Genomic DNA, 18,323 nt, shown 5'->3' with positions numbered 1-18,323 from the left:
AGGTGACAGATGAGCTTTGCACGCAGATGCTGCTGGAATGATGAATTTTATGGATTACTATAGTCTTGGACACAAATGGTTAGGTCTATGCATGGTGAAAAGTTACATAGGCTTAGTATTTTGAGGAAGGTCCAACACTGACTACCTAGGTACATAAGCTTTTGGACTGCTGAAAGTAAAATATGTGCATGCAAGATAAGGACCACCCATTTGACATAGTGAAAAAACTGGTCATTTACTGGACTCTGAGCTGGCATTCATAGGACACAATTTATACACGTACATTTTTGTGTAGAACATGACTAGTAGAGCCAGTAGAGCAAGATTAACCTAGTTAAGAGGAAAACACATAATATAGGCTCCCTGAGTCTTTATGCTTTGTAATTGTTTCACCCAAAACAAGCCATGCAAACCACATTAGTATCAGGTTTTAAACAATTCAGACAAAACAGTGAGAACACACTTCATAGCATTTTTGGCAAATTGTGTAAGCTGTGCATACCCTCCCCAGACTGGAAATTTAGACAGAGCTTTGTATATAAACAGTACACAACTCCCTGATCACTTCCATTTTGGAAATGCCAGCTATTTGAACAAATTACATTAACAAGTTTGAGCCTTTTTAGTGAATCAGACAAATTAGATTCTTATCAAATGGTCAGATCAAGGTTAAAAGCACTATAAAAATGGAATCATAATTGATTAAAAGGAGGAGTTCTCAGTGGATGATATGATAAATTGTAAGCAATTCAGTAACCAATCACCACCTATAATTTAATATTTTACATTGGAACAGCATTTTTTTTTTTTTTTTTTTTTTTTTTTACAATCCCTTGATCTACAAAGTAATAGTTCTTGATGTAAGCCTGGAACATAAAATATCTTTATAAAATAGTGATTTAATGCACCAAAAGAATATGTACAAAAGTGACTGAAAAAAAAAAAAAGAAAATCGATACTACACAAGACAAGGTTATGGGCAACGAATGAAAAACCCACAGTGCCAGTTTCCAGGAAATTTGTTTACCACCATACGATTACAGTAAAATTATGACAGTCTTCTCACTCAAACTTACAGTAAGGCTTAGACATATTCTATTAAATATGACACCATTTAATATGTATGCAATCTACAAGATGCTTCAAGATATATTTCTTAGAGATTTATGTCAGTGGCTAGCAGGAGATTAAGGGACCTTCTAAAAAGGACAGTCTGTTTTTTGTTGGAAATCTCCAACAAACTAAACATGTAAAATTAAATCTCCAATTTAAATTATATTACAATGTCTTATAAGCTTCATGAAAAGTCAAATGTTATAGCCTAAATTTAGAAGAAAAAAAAATAAAATCCCACACACCACAAACCCTGAGGCAAAACTGTCCGCTTAAGCCTACATCTCAAATGCTGAAGTAAATCTTACATAATAAAAGCATATCGTTCAGTACAGTAGTATATAGACTACCTTTGACTTTCATAGATAATTCTGGTTATACTGACTTCAATTTAAAGGACATTGTAAAGTTAAATTGGCAGACCATGATTAAAATCTATCATAAGGGATCTGTACAACATACTGTACATTCTACATAACATTTTTAAGATTCTTTCCCTTTAGATAAGGACAATAACGGTATTACATACACAGGTACCTTAAAGGATACTACAGTTTCAGTACAAAGTGCACCGATACTGTGCGTTTTGAAATAGCATTTGTGTGGGTTTTTTTTTTTTTTTTTTTTTTTTTTTAAATAAACATTTTAAGCCAAATCCTAAAATGGCAAAAAAGTTCAGTTCCAACACAATCCTAGTCAACTGACATTTCTACAATGCATATTTACAGCCCTGAGTCTCAATAGTTAACGAAGCTTAAAACTAGTCAGTGAGCATGCAATTTGGAATGCAAGTCATATATTGGGCCAGCCTCACTGAGTGTACAGTTCACCCACATTTACCAGAGTTCTATGGCATGTCCATACCTGTTACACAAATATGAAAGCCAAATCCAATAAAAAGGAGGGTGAGGGGGGTTAAACCAACCCTGAAACAGAACCTTAAACTAGCCATTCAGTCCATAAGCTGCTGTTGTACGCAAACAAAACCCCAACTACAACACATCCACTTTAAAGTACACATTAAAGTGAAAAACTGCCAGACTTTTTTTCAGAACGGTCAACAGACCGTAGGGATCAGTACAACACACTGTCCATTCTACATAAACCACAAGCCAAACTGAAACATGAATCTAATGTTTCAGTAGGACTTGTTCTTGGGGTACGTGTCCAAAATTCATCATCAAGCTATTGCCAAATCATTTCTCTCTCCATTGTTCATATTATTAGCCAACTGCTAGTGTAAATAAAATGTATAACCAAAATGAAATCAAATATTGTGGCCATTTCAGAAATTATGTATTGCATAGGTTGTGGGTAAATTAATTACTGTGAGAGTTATACACCCAATACTCACCACAAAAAACACTGATCCAGATGACAACAGGGAGGGCTTACATGTACAACTATGACTAGTTTAGTCTTTGGACATGGACAGACTGTTAAAACGGCTAAAAACAACAACAACAACAACAACAAAAAGTGGAAAAATGCAGGGGTGGGAGGGGAGAAAAAGTAGAACGTAGAAATGTGCTTCGAGAAGTAGTCTCATCCACAAACGGTAAAATCTACCCACTTTGGGGAATGTGCTAATATCTGGGCCTTGCACTACATGTTAAATAACAAAAACCTCATTAATGTGGAATGGTCTTAAAGGTTATGGTATGTCTCACTGCAGCATGAGTTGCTTCAGATTTTCATGCAAAATAGTGTCTTTGACGTCACGGAAGACGATGCGGATGTTCTCCGTGTTGATGGCAGTGGTAAAGTGATGGTAGAGTGGTTTCTGCTGCTCCCGGCGCTTGCTACGGAAGCACTCCACAAGGAACTTCTGCACATCGGCAAGATGGTGTGGCTCGCCTGTGTACTCAGGGAAATAGTCTTTGATGGACACAACCTTGACCTTCTCTTCCAGCAAGTCCGTCTTATTGAGAAAGAGAATGATTGATGCTTTGGAAAACACACGATTGTTGACAATGGTCTCAAATATGTTGAGCGATTCCATGAGCCTGTTGGTTTGGCGGTCTTCCATGAGCACCTGATCGAACTCACTGGATGAGGCCAGGAAGAGGACTGAAGTGACGCAGTCGAAACACTCAAACCATCGGCGCCTCTCCGACCGCTGACCACCCACGTCCACCATCTTGAAGGGAACATTCTTGATCTCAAATTCATACTCATGGATGCCCTTTGTGGGCTTCCGTGCCAGAAGTATATCTTGCTGAGTTGGTAAGTAGTCCTGCAAATAAGCAGGGGAGGAAAAAAAAGAGAGAAAACCTTGGGATGAAATAAAAGCAGCATTATCCATAGTTTAAAAAGAATGCATGAAAATGTATTCTGACAATATTGAAATACAGCATTTGGGGTGGGGGTGTGTCATTAGAATTTACCAGCAGCCCAAGTCTATCCAAGTCATCCAGGAAATATTTCACTGATTCACCCTAGACACACGCAAAAAGATATAAAAGTAAATAAACACCACAATGAAAATACATTTACTTTAAGAAATGCACCTGTGTAAAACCACAAAACTACCCTACTCCAATTAAATTATGGACAACTGAATATTGAAGTGGTGATTTTTAGGGAAATTTATGTGAAAATGGACCAGATAAAATACTGGACTGAAAAGCCTGGTTCTGATTAAAACAATCTAGTGTCTAAAATGTAGGGATGCATGATACATCATGTATTCCCAGGCTACATTAAATTCAGCATCATACAATGCAATGTTAAAATGTTTGTTCAAAGAATCAGTTAAAGCACAAAAATAACAGATTCCTGGATTCATTTTAGGTTTCTTCTAATGATTGTAGGCATAACTGTGATCTGTCCTTGGCTGCTCAATCCTAAACTCAATAAATCTTTCATTTTCCCCAAAGCCCCTGAGAACAAGATGCAGGTTTGCTCCTCTGGCTATATCACAAGTCAACTATGGGTGCTCTCAGTGAAACTGAATTAATTTCCTCTCTAATCTTTATATTAAAAGGAGCTACAAGTTATTTTTCCAATGAATCTTCACATTATGAAACATCCATTATACCGACACATAGTGGCCTGGAGGTTTCAGAGATTCTATACCAAATCCATTTTAAACATGGCCAATGAATTGGGCATTAGGGACCCGGTCTAATCTGAACATTACTAAGCAATTTGATTCTTCATCTCAAGTGGGCAGAGCTTTATAGAAAGAACATGTAAAAACAATAAATCACACTTATATTGTTCGCCAATTTAGGGCGATAAAATGACTGGTTCTTCCTTTAAGGAAAAATGTCTGTTAAACAAAGGAATAGGGAAATGTCTGTAACCACATGACATGACTTTCATTTTCTATTGCTGTGACTGTTGTGACTGTTTGACTGTTCCTGTCATTACACCCTGAGGAGTTATAAAGTGAAAATATTTTTTAAAAAACTTGATAAAATCCTAATTAAAGGGCAATACAAAAAGCCTGTGACAAAGTCAGTATTAATATCTAGAGAGGGTGTGGCTGAACATTTAGCCTAAACAAAAAATGCAGCAGACCATAAGGTGTCATTTAATTTAGTTTTGGGTGGTTTTAGTCAGTAATGCCCATGCTGATGGATTGTCCATAGGAATGTATGACTTTGTATGCAGGAATGGAGCACAGTCCAAGAGTGAGATCCACACACAGTGGTATTTCTAGCAGCGCACAGACAGCAGTTCCTATATAAATGGAAGAAATGATCCAATTACACCTGCCAACACTGCATTACGTGTGGAATGTAGTCTATATCTTATTGCATGCAAGATGAAAGGTCCGCACCCTGTCTGGCTACATGACTATACTTAGTGAATGATGGATGTGAAGGGGGAACCTGCTAGCTGAGTGGCTACATTACAATACTAACTGAATGAAGACAGATGCAGGGCTCAGCGAGGAGGAAAAATTCTCTTCTTCCAAGCTACACTGACCAGTACCAACTAATAACATGGATGAACATTCCATACCACTGCCCCCACTTACACACATTCAGTCAAATAAGCTTCACAAACACCACGTGTGAAAAAGCTCCAATGTAAAAAAGTGCAACGTTGAATGCAATGAAAAGAAAGGTTATATTAACACTCAAATTCAGTGCATGCAGATATCCACAGAAACCTAAAACAAAGGCAACTGATGAAATTCTTTGCAAAATTATTGATACTGACAACACCCACGGTATCAAACTCACCAACTGAAATTCTCTTCTTCGATCATAGGCACTCTGAATCCCACTGTCTGCCCACAAGGTGCGGATGGATGGTAGGTAATGCAGAAAGACTTTGGTCTCTACTACTCCCCGGGCCATCATGGATGAGCGTGTATCGAAGCCCATCACCATCTCCCCCTGGGCCTGATTAGAAGCATCTCCCCAAGGGATGTGCAGCTTTTCTCTGGCATCTACCAGCACTCGTATTCCTGCAGACAACCACAAACAAGAACAATTTTAAAAAATAAATAATGAAAAAAAAAAACTACTGTTATATCCAATGAGTAAGGTTAATAAAACTGATATTTAATGATCAACCATTTGCAGCCAACGTAATCAGTTGTTTTTTTTTAAATTAAATACACATCATTACGATATTTCATTCCGCACAATTATTTCCCCAAGAAAAATATTAAAGGCACAAATAGCTAATTAAGCAACGTGAGAAATAAAAAAAAAAAATCCTGCAAGTTCACCTAAATCAGAGTTTACCATGCCTTGGAATGTCTATTGTGTGCCTAGTTTTTTTGTGTTTTTGTTTTTGTTTTAAAACGAGTAAAAGCCACCACAAGCCCATCGATGAAAACGCTTGACTTTAGTATTGTGTTGAAGCACAAAGGCGCGGCGCGAACATTTATACAGGCTGCTCATTCCAAATGTGATTGGTTGTGTACCTCTGCCTCGAAACTTATCGGAAATGTTTGTTACACGAAATCGCTTTCACTTTGAAACGAGTAAAGGCCGTTGGCTTTTGATATATCTACATGTTCTAGTAACCGCCAAACCGTCCCTTTCTACATTGGATAGTTAACTACCTTTCATAACGTTGCTGTAGATTGTAGCCCGGAACTCTTCTTTGGCCCGTTGATCGAAGTCCTGCCCATGAATTATGCGCATTTGTTTGAGGAAAGTTGACTTGCCACTTTCACCAGCTCCAAGAAGCAAAATCTTAACTAGTCGCTTTACGTACGTCTTTTCCCGAGAAATACACCTGTCGATCTCCTTAGATTTTCTCTGTTGTTCAATTTCGTTGCTGGAGAGAAGACAATTGGGGAGACAAACTACTGCAGTCCGGGAGGGCAGGAAATCAGCCATTTTTGTAGTAACAACTTCATGGATACATTACTCACGGGAGCGTGCTCCTTGCGCGTTCACAAATCTGGGCGGTAACTTTTTGTTGAGTTGGTAAAACGTTAATTCTAACAGTTACAATTAAAGGCTCGGACGGCTCCCACAGAAAATGGAAACTAGTTATCAAAATATAGCCTAACTTACGGAGAACGTTTATTTCGATATTTTTAAGATATTCTTTCTTTCCACTAAAACAGAAGAGCAGGTATCTAGATACCTAGACCTAGGTCACAGATATATAGGCAATTAGTAACAATTTAGCAGATTGTGTCATTAATATAATTCTACATGTGTACCAGTTTCTTAAGACTTCGTGTGATATCAACTTGTGTATCAGAATAAATGTGCGTTGTTTGTAAAAACAGACGTAATTTTATGATAAGGCTGTACTTGAATTTGGCTTTGGTTCCGTAGCGTTGATTCAGTGAAAAAAATCGTCGAGTTATCTACAGCTTTGATTCTTTTTACCGACGACAGACGTGAACGAGGAGAAAGAGCTCATTGCTAGACCAACACTGCCACCTGCTGGCTGTAGCTCTGTTATTGCGTAATGTCTCACCGCCTAGACTATAGCAGGATGTGACAGGTTGACTTGTACGACTAGCACTCTTACCTGATTGGCGGAGACGACCTTCGTTTTGTGTGTATCAATAATAAGAGATTAGACTCCGGCAGTATTTAAGAGTTACGCGTTTATCCGAGCACTTTCTTCATTATTATTTGCTCCTCCACTGTAGCCTATTGTGCAGGCTACAGACGCAACCATGACCATAAGAAATGTACTGGATCATGGACAACGTTATAGACCACGGATGGCTTGTCTGAAAAAGGTGGGTTGAACGCACTGGAGGACTACCGAAACAGCATCATGTGGGGTTGGTTGTTATTCAGTAAATTATGTTTTTCATGGTTATTTTCCACTAGTATAATGTGAATTATAGTTTGGAGAAAAATCCTATTTACTTGATCTATTTGAGGTTCACCAGATTACTTACACCAGCTCTTTGAACATAACAGTAAATTGACTGAGTTTAAGTTTTTGAGGCATTTTAATTTACTAACTCCACACTTTCCCCTCACATTTGCAAGGCAACTGGTTGATTTTGTTCATTATCAAGTACATCTAGGTCTATGTATCAATAATGCACTGTAAAGCTTAATTACTCCTACTATTAAACTATTTTAATATTGTATTGTATTCTGCTTCTTATGAAGGTATTGTTTTTATTTTAAAAACAAATGAATAAGAAGTCACAATCTCAGCTATCAGCAATTTCATAGTGTATTGTCTGCATCACCCTGGGCATTTTTTTTGAACCATTAAACAAGTAGAATGTTGAGAATTTCTCTGCCATCTAAAATTCTCAGTTCATAACTTGCTTGTTTTGTTTTTATATACAGTATAAAACATATTCTTTATATAAAAATATATGATTAATTACTGCCACAGTTAAGGTCACCAGGTGCTTAAAGGCATTAGTCTGCTTTATCACCTGCCTTGGTGCTACAATTAAATCACTTTTGAGTCTGTAAGGTATTACATTGTGTGATGCCAAAATAACATTTTGGAAACATATGCCCTATAGCTGCCTGTTAGAGCTTTTAAATATAATATTGTAACTTGCCTGAGAGCTCACTGTGATCCAGAAGAGGGTTCCTGATTCCTCAAACAGACTTCAAAAGCCAGAGACGCTGGCAAAGCAAGAAGCAACTTCAAACAGCCCAAGAGTGTGACCAATCAATCACCAGCCATATTTCAAAGAGGTCAGGCACAGAGCAGTCAGGGCATGAAACAGCATGCAAGGCACCAGCAAGGGTGACTTCACATTTGAATATGGAAAGTGATAGACCTTTTATCATTTCACTTGTTGACCAATTGAAAGAGCTTTTTAGTTTCTGCCATTTAAATCTTTTTAAAGGCACGAGCAAGGTTATATTCATTTTTTTTTGTGCATAAAATTAAAATGTATTTTTGAGGGATTTTGAGTGCAAGCCAATATGAAATGTGAACTCCAATATGAGATGCCCTATTAAAAGTATAATCAGCTTTTCAGATAAATTACAAGTAAACTGGCAAATAATATTAACATAATTTCCATATTTGAAGAAAATAGACCTATTGCCAAAATGGAAACAGGCAAAGGAGGATGTCATTAAAGTCAAAGATGACTTTGCTTTTACCATACTTTCAGCAGAATTTATGCAGTTCACTCTGAGCAACATGAAAAACCACTATGCTGGCAATAGCCTAAATGTCTGGGTGATATTTATGAACTGACATGTATCTCCTAATAGCGAAGATAAGTGCAAATAGAAATTTGTTACCATTACCTTCTTATGCTACTTTTACCTTTGCCATCCTTATGTTTTATTTTTGCTATAATGGCAGATGGAAGCTGTGGTGTTGGAAATGCAAGAACCCAAGACAGGGGTGAAATCACAGACACAGAGGCTGGTCATTACCACCATTCCTCATGCCATCACAGGTAAGATCATTAATGCCTGTGGCTGTCTCGTGTCTGCATGGATATGCATGTAATTATGTTTGCGGCCATACATAACGATACCATATGTATGAGTTATTTTTATATAAAATGTGTAAAGAACATGCATCTTATGAGACACAAACAACTAGCATGAACCGATCAGGCTCTCCCACATGTATTGATTCTGGAAAGACATCACTCCTTAACTGCGCTAGTTATTACAGTAGTCCACGCATTAGAGTCCTCTTATGTTGGTCTAAGACTGAAGTATCTATTGCCATGACAACCCCTGTGCAGCTGGCTGCAGTGACTCTCTCCTCTAGGCTGTGTGGTCTCTTCCCCTTGCTGTTCTTAGCCTCACTTCTTTGCAACCACAAAAAGCTTGAGACATCAGGCAGGGCAGGGCATCAGGGGGCAGGGCAATCCATTTTCTACTTGTCTTCTACTGACGAATATATTATGTGGAATTTTGTTATACTGCATTCCATAATTTTTCAATTGCAATTCTCAGCATTTTGGGGGTCTGGGAGTATATTTGGCATGGAGAGGACGCTCAAGGTGATCATGAATTATTTAGTGAAACCACGTGGATCAGGTCAGCAGTACCACCCACTCTCCTCACTAATGAAGTCACCCAGATCCACTCATGTAGGGCTGTGCTCATTTGGCTCCAATTAAAAGATTTCCTGCTGGCCACACACCAGTGAACCCAGTCATAACCTCACTGCTATTACCAGGACACCCTCATATCTAATAGTCTGAGCTTTTTACAGTATATGCACAGCTTTAAAATAGTAATTTAAACACTTGTTAATCAGTAAAAAGAGGTTCATTTGATGGTAGATTTTGAATGCGCCCTGGATAATTAAAATGTGGGCTTTGTTTGCATTGCATCAAAACTACTTGTCCTCTCGTTCTCTGTCATTCTTTCTCTTTTTTGGCATCTTTTCTTTCTTTTTTTTCCCCCTGAAAGTCACTGTTTTATTATATCATTAAGCCCTGCCTGCACTGCAGTGCTTTGTGCTCCCTCTGTATGATTATAATATTTATCAGGCCCTTCGTGTGATGAATCGCATGTACTAAACATGGAAAATCTAGAGTTGTGTAAGTTGTGTTGTGCTGTGCTGATAAGTGTGTCCCGGGAGTGGGGGTGAAGGGATGGACTGTTATACTGTAATAAAGACATCTATGGATTCCACTGGCAAATACGAGCTTAATGGGCACATTACAGGTTTTAAGAAAGCCGTCCCACCCCCTTGTGTAACCTCCGCATGGTCAGTGCTGCCTGTTTCTTACAAGGAGTTGTGGTGTAATTGTTCTTTTTACTGTAACCACTTTTTTTTTTTTTTGTCTTCCGCTAGGTGAAGATATTGTTGAATGGATTTCTAATCGTTTCAAAATAGATGCTGCCGGTAATTACAGTCAGTTGATTTGTATATAGTAGAAATATATATCTATGGCAGGGGCATCACTGTCACTTTTGATAGAGATGCACTCTTTTTTTATTCCAATTAAATCCTACTAATGTTGTAGAAAGCATTGCTTTTATAGCAGTTTTATAACAGCATTTTATAATAGTTATATAATGCTATATATGAGTAATAATCTCTAATAATCTCTCTCATACTGCAATCTAGAGGCCCAACTCATGGGTACCCTGATGGTGTCCTATGGATACATTTATCCACTGCAGGATTATAAGAGACTCATCATGAAAGCGGACACCTCACTGTATCGTTTCCAGGTAGCTTTCATGCATATCCTTCTCAAACAGTGAGGCTGTATAATAGAGTTTCTGTGATTATAGGAATGAAGTTGTCCACGTTTATCTCACAGACACCATATTTCTGGCCAGCACAGCAATGGCTAGTGGAGGACACAGACTACGGTCAGGAAATACTCTGTTGTTTGTTCATCTTTGCACATTCTGATCTTATACTAACATTTAAAATAATGTGCCAAAATACAGACTCTAATAAGATATGTTTATGAAAAATGTAATAGTTACTTTTTTATTTTCAAGCAATATACTTGGCAAAGAGAAATATACGTAAAAAGGGGATGTTAGAGCTGCATGAACAGGTAATGATTCAATGATCATATTTATATTCTCCTCACCAATAAAACTATTCTCATTAAAGTAGTAGACATTGTTGATTGTTGGAGATTGTTGCCATGGTAGCTCTTGGAGCGAGAACTAATATAGAATACGTTTTTCATATCAGGAGCAGTACAATCATCTTCACAAATGGATGAATCACAAGTGGGACTTCATTGTGATGCAGGCCAAAGAACAGTACAGGTCTGTCAGGTGTAATAAGTCAATTGTAATATTTTTTATATTGCAATTTTGTGTATGCACCATTTTAGATACTGCATATGCAAGTTTTGCATATCTGGTGTGCTTAATAATTTCTTAAGTTTTATTGATTTAATATTATCTATGGAGGCTTCTGTGCTAAAATATTTAGCAGTGTGCTTGGACATCAACAGAAAGGTCTTTTGAAGTGTATCACAGTGTGTCTTCTTTATGCCCAGGGCAGGAAAAGAGAGGAAGAAACCAGACAGGGTGGTGTTTGACTGCCAAGAAAGAGCCTACTGGGTAGTGCACAGACCCCCGGTGAGTTGATAAGGCAATGGTTTTTTTCATTAGTGTAAGAAGGAATGTTGTATCATTTGTATTTTCAAAACACTATCTATACTGAATAATCTACAAGAAGACTGCAACGTGTGCCTTCGAATGCTGTAAATATTTGACAAAGATTATTAAAGATAGGCAAGTTGCTTCTGACACAGAAGGTGCTCTAGTGTGTAAAGTAAAGCCTAACATTGTTTAAACACCATCACCTAACACCCATTTGACATCCAGATGGACACCTATACCGCAGACTGCAATGCGCATGATAATCCATAATCTTGACTGGACAGATATTACTATTGAACGGATATTATTACTGAACTGATATTATTACTGTATTGAGCACAGTGATTTACAAATGCATAATACCTTTAATCACTGTTTTCACTGAACAGCCAGGAACAACAAGTGGGATGGACTATGGACTAGAGCGACTAGTGGATCCCAATCAGGAGGAGGTGAGAAGGTGAGTTTTGCTTTTGAGCTTTACTGAGCTTTCATTTAACATTTGTAAAATTAGGAATTAGGTGAGCATTCTAATCCCCAGGTTAGCTATACAGCTTTGTTTTCAGGTGTTAGATGCAAAGATGTATGTATTGACAAAAAAGAAGCAAGCACAGCTCTAAGAAAGTGCTGAGACTATTAATACAGAGGGAAGCTTCTGTATTAATAGTTTAGCCTGTCAAGGACACGTTTAGTCTTTCAGCTTATATGCAAGAGGATTTAAGGTGTGTTAATCTCACTATTGTTGCACACCAGGAGAGTTTGCTAAATTTAGATCGCTTAAATAAATGAATAATAAATAAACAAAGTAATGGACAGTGCACAACCAATATTCTAGATTAATAGTAGGGAACTGTGGTACACAGAATATTGTTGAGAAATAAATCAGAGCATATCCAGACTGTTATCTGTAACTCTGTTTCTTGTATGTCTTTTTTTTTTTTTTTTACAGATTTTGCCTGAAATTTGTGTGAACACACCATCAGTTATGTATGACGATTTTTTTCAATAGAATATGTTCGTCTTTATTCATGACAAGCGTTTATCTATATAGTGCAATTTTTGCTTCTTATCACCGAAAGCATTTTATATGACCTAAAAATCAACTAATGTCAACTACTCTCACAACCAGTGAGAGTAAGAGTAATCCCTTTAGTGTTATTGCCATTGTTTTTTATAATAAAAATAGCCTAGGCTAGAGGCTAGAGCTGTCTAAAGCAGTTTTAGTCTACTGAAACAGTTCTATTGTTTTTCAGAAAAAAACATCTGACTTCTACAGAAGACTAGTGAGTGGTAACTTTTCTTTTGCTCTACAGTAACCATATATATTATGTGTCATGCAGCCACCCCTAGTTCCTGATTGCCACTCCTGTCTTCCCTGGCACAACCTAACCAGAGCCTCATCGCCGGATTGTTAATATCACCTGTCACCTATAGCGTGTACTGAGCGGCTCCCCGTTGTATATTTTGACTGCTTGTTACCAACCTGTTTTGTTTCCTCATTTTCTCCTTTGGATTTGTCGGCCTCCTTTGATTGTCTTCTGGTTTGTACCTTGGATTGGTTTATCTCTTTACCCTCGATTCTGCTTGCCCCCTTTGGGTTTGATCACCTTTCTGCTCTGGCTTTGACCCTTGCCTGTTTCACTTCTACAATTGTTGATTAATCCACTGTAATTTAAAACTATATTTTATCTGCAAGCGTCTGACCTGTTCGAATATGTCACATTATGTCATAGCAACAAATAGTTGTGTGTTTTATCGATACTGAACAAGTTGTTTGAAATGTATTTAAATTACTGTCATTATTATGATATTAAAATGTGAATGTTTCACCAGTGACCAACTAATTAATTTATTTCTCCCTGCTGCAGATTCTCTTCACTCAGCAAAGTATCATGAGGCCCAGAGTGAAGTCATCTGTATCAATTGGAGCGTATGTCAGATCCCTAAACATACACTTTTTGGTTTGAAATCAAACATCAGAGATGTATTAATCATTGGGATCAAGCATTTTAAATATAAAAAAAATAAATATATGTAATACAGTTGCATGTACCATTCCAGCCTTGTGAAGTACACCACAACATACAAACAGCATGACCCCATCTTGTATCCATGCCTTCCGAGTAACCCCTGGCTGACAGATGATGTGACATACTGGGACCTTAACAAACCAAAGTGAGAAAACATTATTGACAGAATATGAAGTTTTCTATTTCAGTTTAGGTTTCAGATTTCAGATTTTAAACTTTGTGTTTTTAGTTATTGAATTGATGGAAGAATTTGACAAAGTTTTTTTTGTGTGTGTGTGTGTGTGTGTGTGTGTGTGTGTGTGTGTGTGTGTGTGTGTGTGTGTGTGTGTGTGTGAGCGCACATATGCATGTGTGTTACTTGTATGTTGCATTTCATGTGTGTGACTCAAAAAGTGTTGAGAATCCTACAAGAATGAGAGTGGAGCGCTGGACGTTCAGCTTTGGTGAGCTGCTCTCTGATCCTCGCGGGAGGGCGGATTTTCGTCTCTTCCTGAAGAAGGAATTCAGTGGTGTGTAGCAGGCATTAAACGTATGACAGGTTTAACATGATGTACAAGTATTTGCATGCATCAGAGCATCTTTAGATGACGTTAGAAGCTGATTCCACCAGCTAATTAATGAGAGCTAATTAATTTACTTTCTGAGAGTGTTTTGAATTACTTTTGGTGATGAATAGGTGAGAACCTTGCATTCTGGGAGGCCTGTGAAGATCTGAAATGGGGTGCTGCAGCTACAATGCAAGAGAAAGCTCAGCAGATCTATAAGTATGCTTCATACCATATGTGTGCTGTCAACTGATAAATGATCTGTGTACATTTCTGGAGTATTTAGCTCATTTTGTAAACTATATTCAAATATTTATATGCAAACTGCATATAAAGCATTTTCATTAAGGGCTCAATCAATTGAATGATTGGCATTCTTTTAGGACTTTCCTGGCTCGCGGAGCACCTCGGTGGATTAACATTGATGGAAAGACCATGGAGATCACTGTGAAGGGTCTGTCTCACCCTCATCGCTATGTTCTGGATGCTGCCCAGACCCATATCTACATGCTAATGAAAAAGGTTTGTCCTTGTGCTATGAAACCATCATTAACAAAATCATTTATTCGCTGTTATTTATTCCGACTACTTCTACTATAAAGGTAATATTATACTTGAATTTCTTTAAGGACTCATATGGCCGATATCTGAAGTCCCCAGTGTTTAAGGACACGCAGATTAAGGCGGTGTCTCCCGAGCCTCACAGATTCAGGTTAGCCATAAAGCACACTTCCTCCGGAATAACTACTCTCTTTCTGGCCCTAAGATGGTGCCTTTAAAGGTCAACTGCCGTGTGGTACCGCCCAGAGCGCAACATGTCACGACACATTTATCATTGTTTCCATTCTCAGTGAAGCCCAGCTGGAACAGAATGCCAGGAAGCGGAGGCCAAGCCTGAGTCCCATCATCCTGAGACAACAGGAGGAGGAGCAGAAGGCCAAGCTGGCTGCCAGTGGCCCTGTGGACATCACACAGGTGATGAGCAAGCTAGCCCAAAATAAATGAGGGGGGAAAATAAGCACAGGGCCTGGATCATGTTCCTGTTATTACTATTATTACTATTACTATTTTGATGGTGTCAGTTAGAGCAGCAGCAGTTAGTGCAGGTTTCCTGCTACCACTACTTTTCAGTGAGCTAAGTATTAGTCATATGCCCTGGAGATATATAAAATCAATCTCCATGGTAATTGGAGCACTAGGGGCTGTAACCCCCAAAATGCTACATCTGAGATCTCTGTCCAGAACAGTGCAGCCCTGGGAACAGCTAAGAGACTATGCAGGACCCTCAAGCTCCCATGTGTCCGTTAGGAGACCAGAGCTTGAAGGAAAAAAGAGGGCGCGTGGAAGTGTATTTTTATATGTATAGAATTTTTTAATTTTTCACAATTTTATTTAATCATTCAATAGCCCTAATGTATAATGAATATAAGCAACATAGTCTTCTAATCATCTTTAAAAGGAGATCCGTGCGGTCTATATGCTAACATTATATACTATAGAAGTTCCATGATAATGTCTCTTTTGTCAGATTCTGTTATATTGTGTTCATTCTGGGATATTAAAGGTTTTCATCAGCATAAACTCTGTCCATTTCTCTATTTTGATTTTTGTTTTCTGCCCTGTGTCTGTTTCGTGTGGATCTGTTTACCATTCATGTAATAAAGTCATGCATAAATACTGAAACCATCTCTGGTCATATCGTGTGTTTATCATTCATAATCATTGACTTTTTGTGCAAAATGTTATGTGTTTTATCATCAAACCATCATGTCATTCCCATATATAGTTTACTGGTAAATTACAATTACCAAGCAGCAAAGCATTATATGATTATCTTCATTATGATACTTGATAACTGACTGCATTTATTACAAAAAAGCTAATCATTTATATACAAAGACCACTACTATTAGGTATTACTATTAGGTAATGTACCATTTAAGATATGCAAGATAGACATGAATGTATTATTACTCAGAATGTATGTAAAATAAAAATGGAATTGCAGCACATTCAAGACATATCCAATTTATGAAAATCATACCTCTAATGCCAATGCACATAATACATTTTGAGGGGATGCCCAAACTATCTCGGATGTCATGTTTCCCCTAGCAAACAACTTAGAAAAAAATACAATAATAATTTTATATATATATATATATATATATATATATATATATATATATATATATATATATAAACCAGTTTGGATTAAAAAAAATTGAAAGTTGAAATATTTCAGTAATGTGGATGCTTATAGTTATAACATTATTTTTATTTATGAGTTGCTGCATAATGCTACCCTTTGTGACTGTTGTACCCCTTCAGCTGTGCAGGTTCACTGCACCCGTGCCCCACCTGGCTGTGTACACAGGTATCTGTGAGACCCAATCCACCGCTTCCCCAGGACTCACGACACTGCCCAACAGTGCGGCTTGCCCCTCTCCTATCAGTGTCGCCATCGACAGCACCCCGGCCTCTGAGAGGCGTTTTGACAGCGGAGGGCCTGCCTCGTCCCATTTCCCCTCTATAGCAGAGAGTGGCGAGGCATCTGGGGCGGAGCAGAGGCAGCCCCCCGCATCCAAGTCCCGCGTAGCCCTGTCCTTGAGTCGTCTGCTTCGCAGGGGGTGCAATGCCCCATCAGTGTTTGCCAGCCTGTCGCCAAAATGTGCTGTGACTGCAGGGGGCGGTAGAGTGCAGCCACTTGGAGTCCAGCCGCACACACAGCCCCAGCCGAGGAGGATTGCAAAGTGAGCCAGAGACGATAGATAAAATTCACAGCAAAAGCTTTTTGGCTATCATTCATTTAATCGCAACCTAGGTAATTGATAGCTATGTAATTGCAAAACTGTTCAATTATTATGTACAATTAATCCACTGTCTCATCTACAGCTTTTTCCAAATCAAAGTGGACATCCCCCCCGAATGCCGCATCTATCCCATTGACTCTGAGGATGAAGTGGAGGGGAGTCCTGGTGCAGCAAGAGGGGGTGTGAAGGAAATTATATGCCCCTGGGAAACAGTGACCAAGCATGACGGAGCAGGATAGAGGGAAAACCACAAAGAGAAAAAGCGGGATATGCAGAGAAACTTGTGTATGTCACTGTCACCATCTTATTCACACAGACATGAGAAACTCATACATGTCATGGAGTCACCGTCTTTGTCATGCAGATATTATCTGGGCATTTTTGGAGTAACAACATTTCAGAATTAACTCCGTATTTCTGATAGCTTTCAAGTAGTGCCTACATGTTCTAGTAGCTGGTGGAACAACCTGGTTATAACGTGGGATTTTATATATGTATTTAGCTGTTATACTATCTGTGGGTATGACAAGAGGAGGCCTTATTTTAGAGGAGTTTTCTTTTCTCAAAACTGTGGTCAAATTGTTTAGTAATGAAAACAAAGATTTTGTATCTGATATGTTCTTCATTTTCTATCTATTAAAGATGCATTAATGCAAATGCCTTTGAGAAATCTTAAATATTTTCATAGTTGTATCACAAAGAGTAAAAACGTGGAAAACAGTAAAACGTAGGAAAGTGACTGTCCGAATGTATTACTTTTACAGCATTTACAGTCCACTACAGAATGCGAATGTAGTTACTGCTTATACTTCACGTGTGTAAGTGCCTAGATAAAATATATTTAAAAAGTGTTAACTATAGCTAAATATGCATAACGTTTAAGAAAGCTGTCCATTCAGTAATTCATCATGACATTGCTGAGTTGAGTCCCCAAAAGATTGGTCAAACCATACGCTCCATTTCATTAAAAAAAATAAAAATAAAATACTATAAAAATAAAATGCTACTATACCAGTAGATGGAGCAAGATTATCATAATGTTCTAACCAAGTCAACAACTTGAACAGGCAGAATTGCTCTCATTGCTCTCACGGTTTGTAGTCACTGGAACCTCAGAGTATTATCTCCCAAACTCTGTTACTTGTTTTCTCTATTCATCTTTATTTTATTGGCAAAATACAAATGATGTACGTCCTCATATTTATTTTTAATTTGTATGCAATGCTGACATTTCACCATAGCAACACCGCGTATTCCTTCCCATTTTTTTCAACTTACACCTGCAAAACTAGGTTAGTTCATGCATCCCACATATTTATATAAACATAATGTACATTCACATTTAAT

General features: G+C 38.0%; 2 protein-coding genes across 7 annotated transcripts; one reads left to right on the top strand and one right to left on the bottom strand.

Annotated features, from left to right (window-relative positions):
- Positions 1 to 216: 216 nt before the first annotated feature.
- On the bottom strand, positions 217 to 6,465 carry gna13a (guanine nucleotide binding protein (G protein), alpha 13a). The gene is made up of 4 exons (XM_027006046.3): positions 6,143 to 6,465; positions 5,310 to 5,536; positions 3,501 to 3,551; positions 217 to 3,349 (listed from the first exon to the last, which is right to left on the bottom strand). Exons 1-4 carry the CDS (start codon positions 6,420 to 6,422, stop codon positions 2,780 to 2,782), a joined length of 1,128 nt encoding a protein of 375 aa, XP_026861847.1. The 5' UTR covers positions 6,423 to 6,465; the 3' UTR covers positions 217 to 2,779.
- Positions 6,466 to 6,599: 134 nt separating this feature from the next.
- rgs9b (regulator of G protein signaling 9b) lies at positions 6,600 to 17,715 on the top strand. 6 transcript variants are annotated; one of them, XM_081697532.1, is made up of 20 exons: positions 6,600 to 7,288; positions 8,848 to 8,944; positions 10,306 to 10,356; positions 10,582 to 10,688; positions 10,781 to 10,832; positions 10,968 to 11,026; positions 11,170 to 11,246; positions 11,483 to 11,564; positions 11,978 to 12,040; positions 12,538 to 12,570; positions 12,842 to 12,871; positions 13,457 to 13,518; positions 13,650 to 13,763; positions 14,012 to 14,127; positions 14,295 to 14,382; positions 14,547 to 14,685; positions 14,793 to 14,875; positions 15,015 to 15,138; positions 16,495 to 16,916; positions 17,059 to 17,715. In XM_081697532.1, exons 1-20 carry the CDS (start codon positions 7,223 to 7,225, stop codon positions 17,213 to 17,215), a joined length of 2,022 nt encoding a protein of 673 aa, XP_081553658.1. In that variant the 5' UTR covers positions 6,600 to 7,222; the 3' UTR covers positions 17,216 to 17,715. The 6 variants fall into 6 exon arrangements, with proteins under 6 accessions (XP_081553658.1, XP_035389124.1, XP_081553659.1 ...); XM_035533231.2 differs by lacking the exon at positions 12,538 to 12,570; XM_081697533.1 differs by lacking the exon at positions 16,495 to 16,916.
- The last annotated feature ends 608 nt before the right edge of the window (positions 17,716 to 18,323 follow it).

This window comes from Electrophorus electricus, chromosome 15 (assembly GCF_041902795.1).
Source record: "Electrophorus electricus isolate QZ-2024a chromosome 15, ASM4190279v1, whole genome shotgun sequence".
Classification (NCBI taxonomy): Eukaryota; Metazoa; Chordata; class Actinopteri; order Gymnotiformes; family Gymnotidae; genus Electrophorus; species Electrophorus electricus.
Note: the sequence above shows the minus strand (reverse complement) of the source record. Positions and strands in the feature narration are given on the sequence as shown.

Coding starts and splice junctions, on each gene's coding strand:
- gna13a (XM_027006046.3), bottom strand. CDS start 6,422: ATGGCTGATTTCCTGCCCTCCCGGACTGCAGTAGTTTGTCTCCCCAAT. Junction 5,537..6,142: donor CTACAGCAACGTTATGAAAG/GTAGTTAACTAT, acceptor GGTTGTCTGCAG/GAATACGAGTGCTGGTAGAT. Junction 3,552..5,309: donor GAAGAAGAGAATTTCAGTTG/GTGAGTTTGATA, acceptor GCGTGTGTCTAG/GGTGAATCAGTGAAATATTT.
- rgs9b (XM_081697532.1), top strand. CDS start 7,223: ATGACCATAAGAAATGTACTGGATCATGGACAACGTTATAGACCACGG. Junction 7,289..8,847: donor GGATGGCTTGTCTGAAAAAG/GTGGGTTGAACG, acceptor CTATAATGGCAG/ATGGAAGCTGTGGTGTTGGA. Junction 8,945..10,305: donor CATTCCTCATGCCATCACAG/GTAAGATCATTA, acceptor GTCTTCCGCTAG/GTGAAGATATTGTTGAATGG.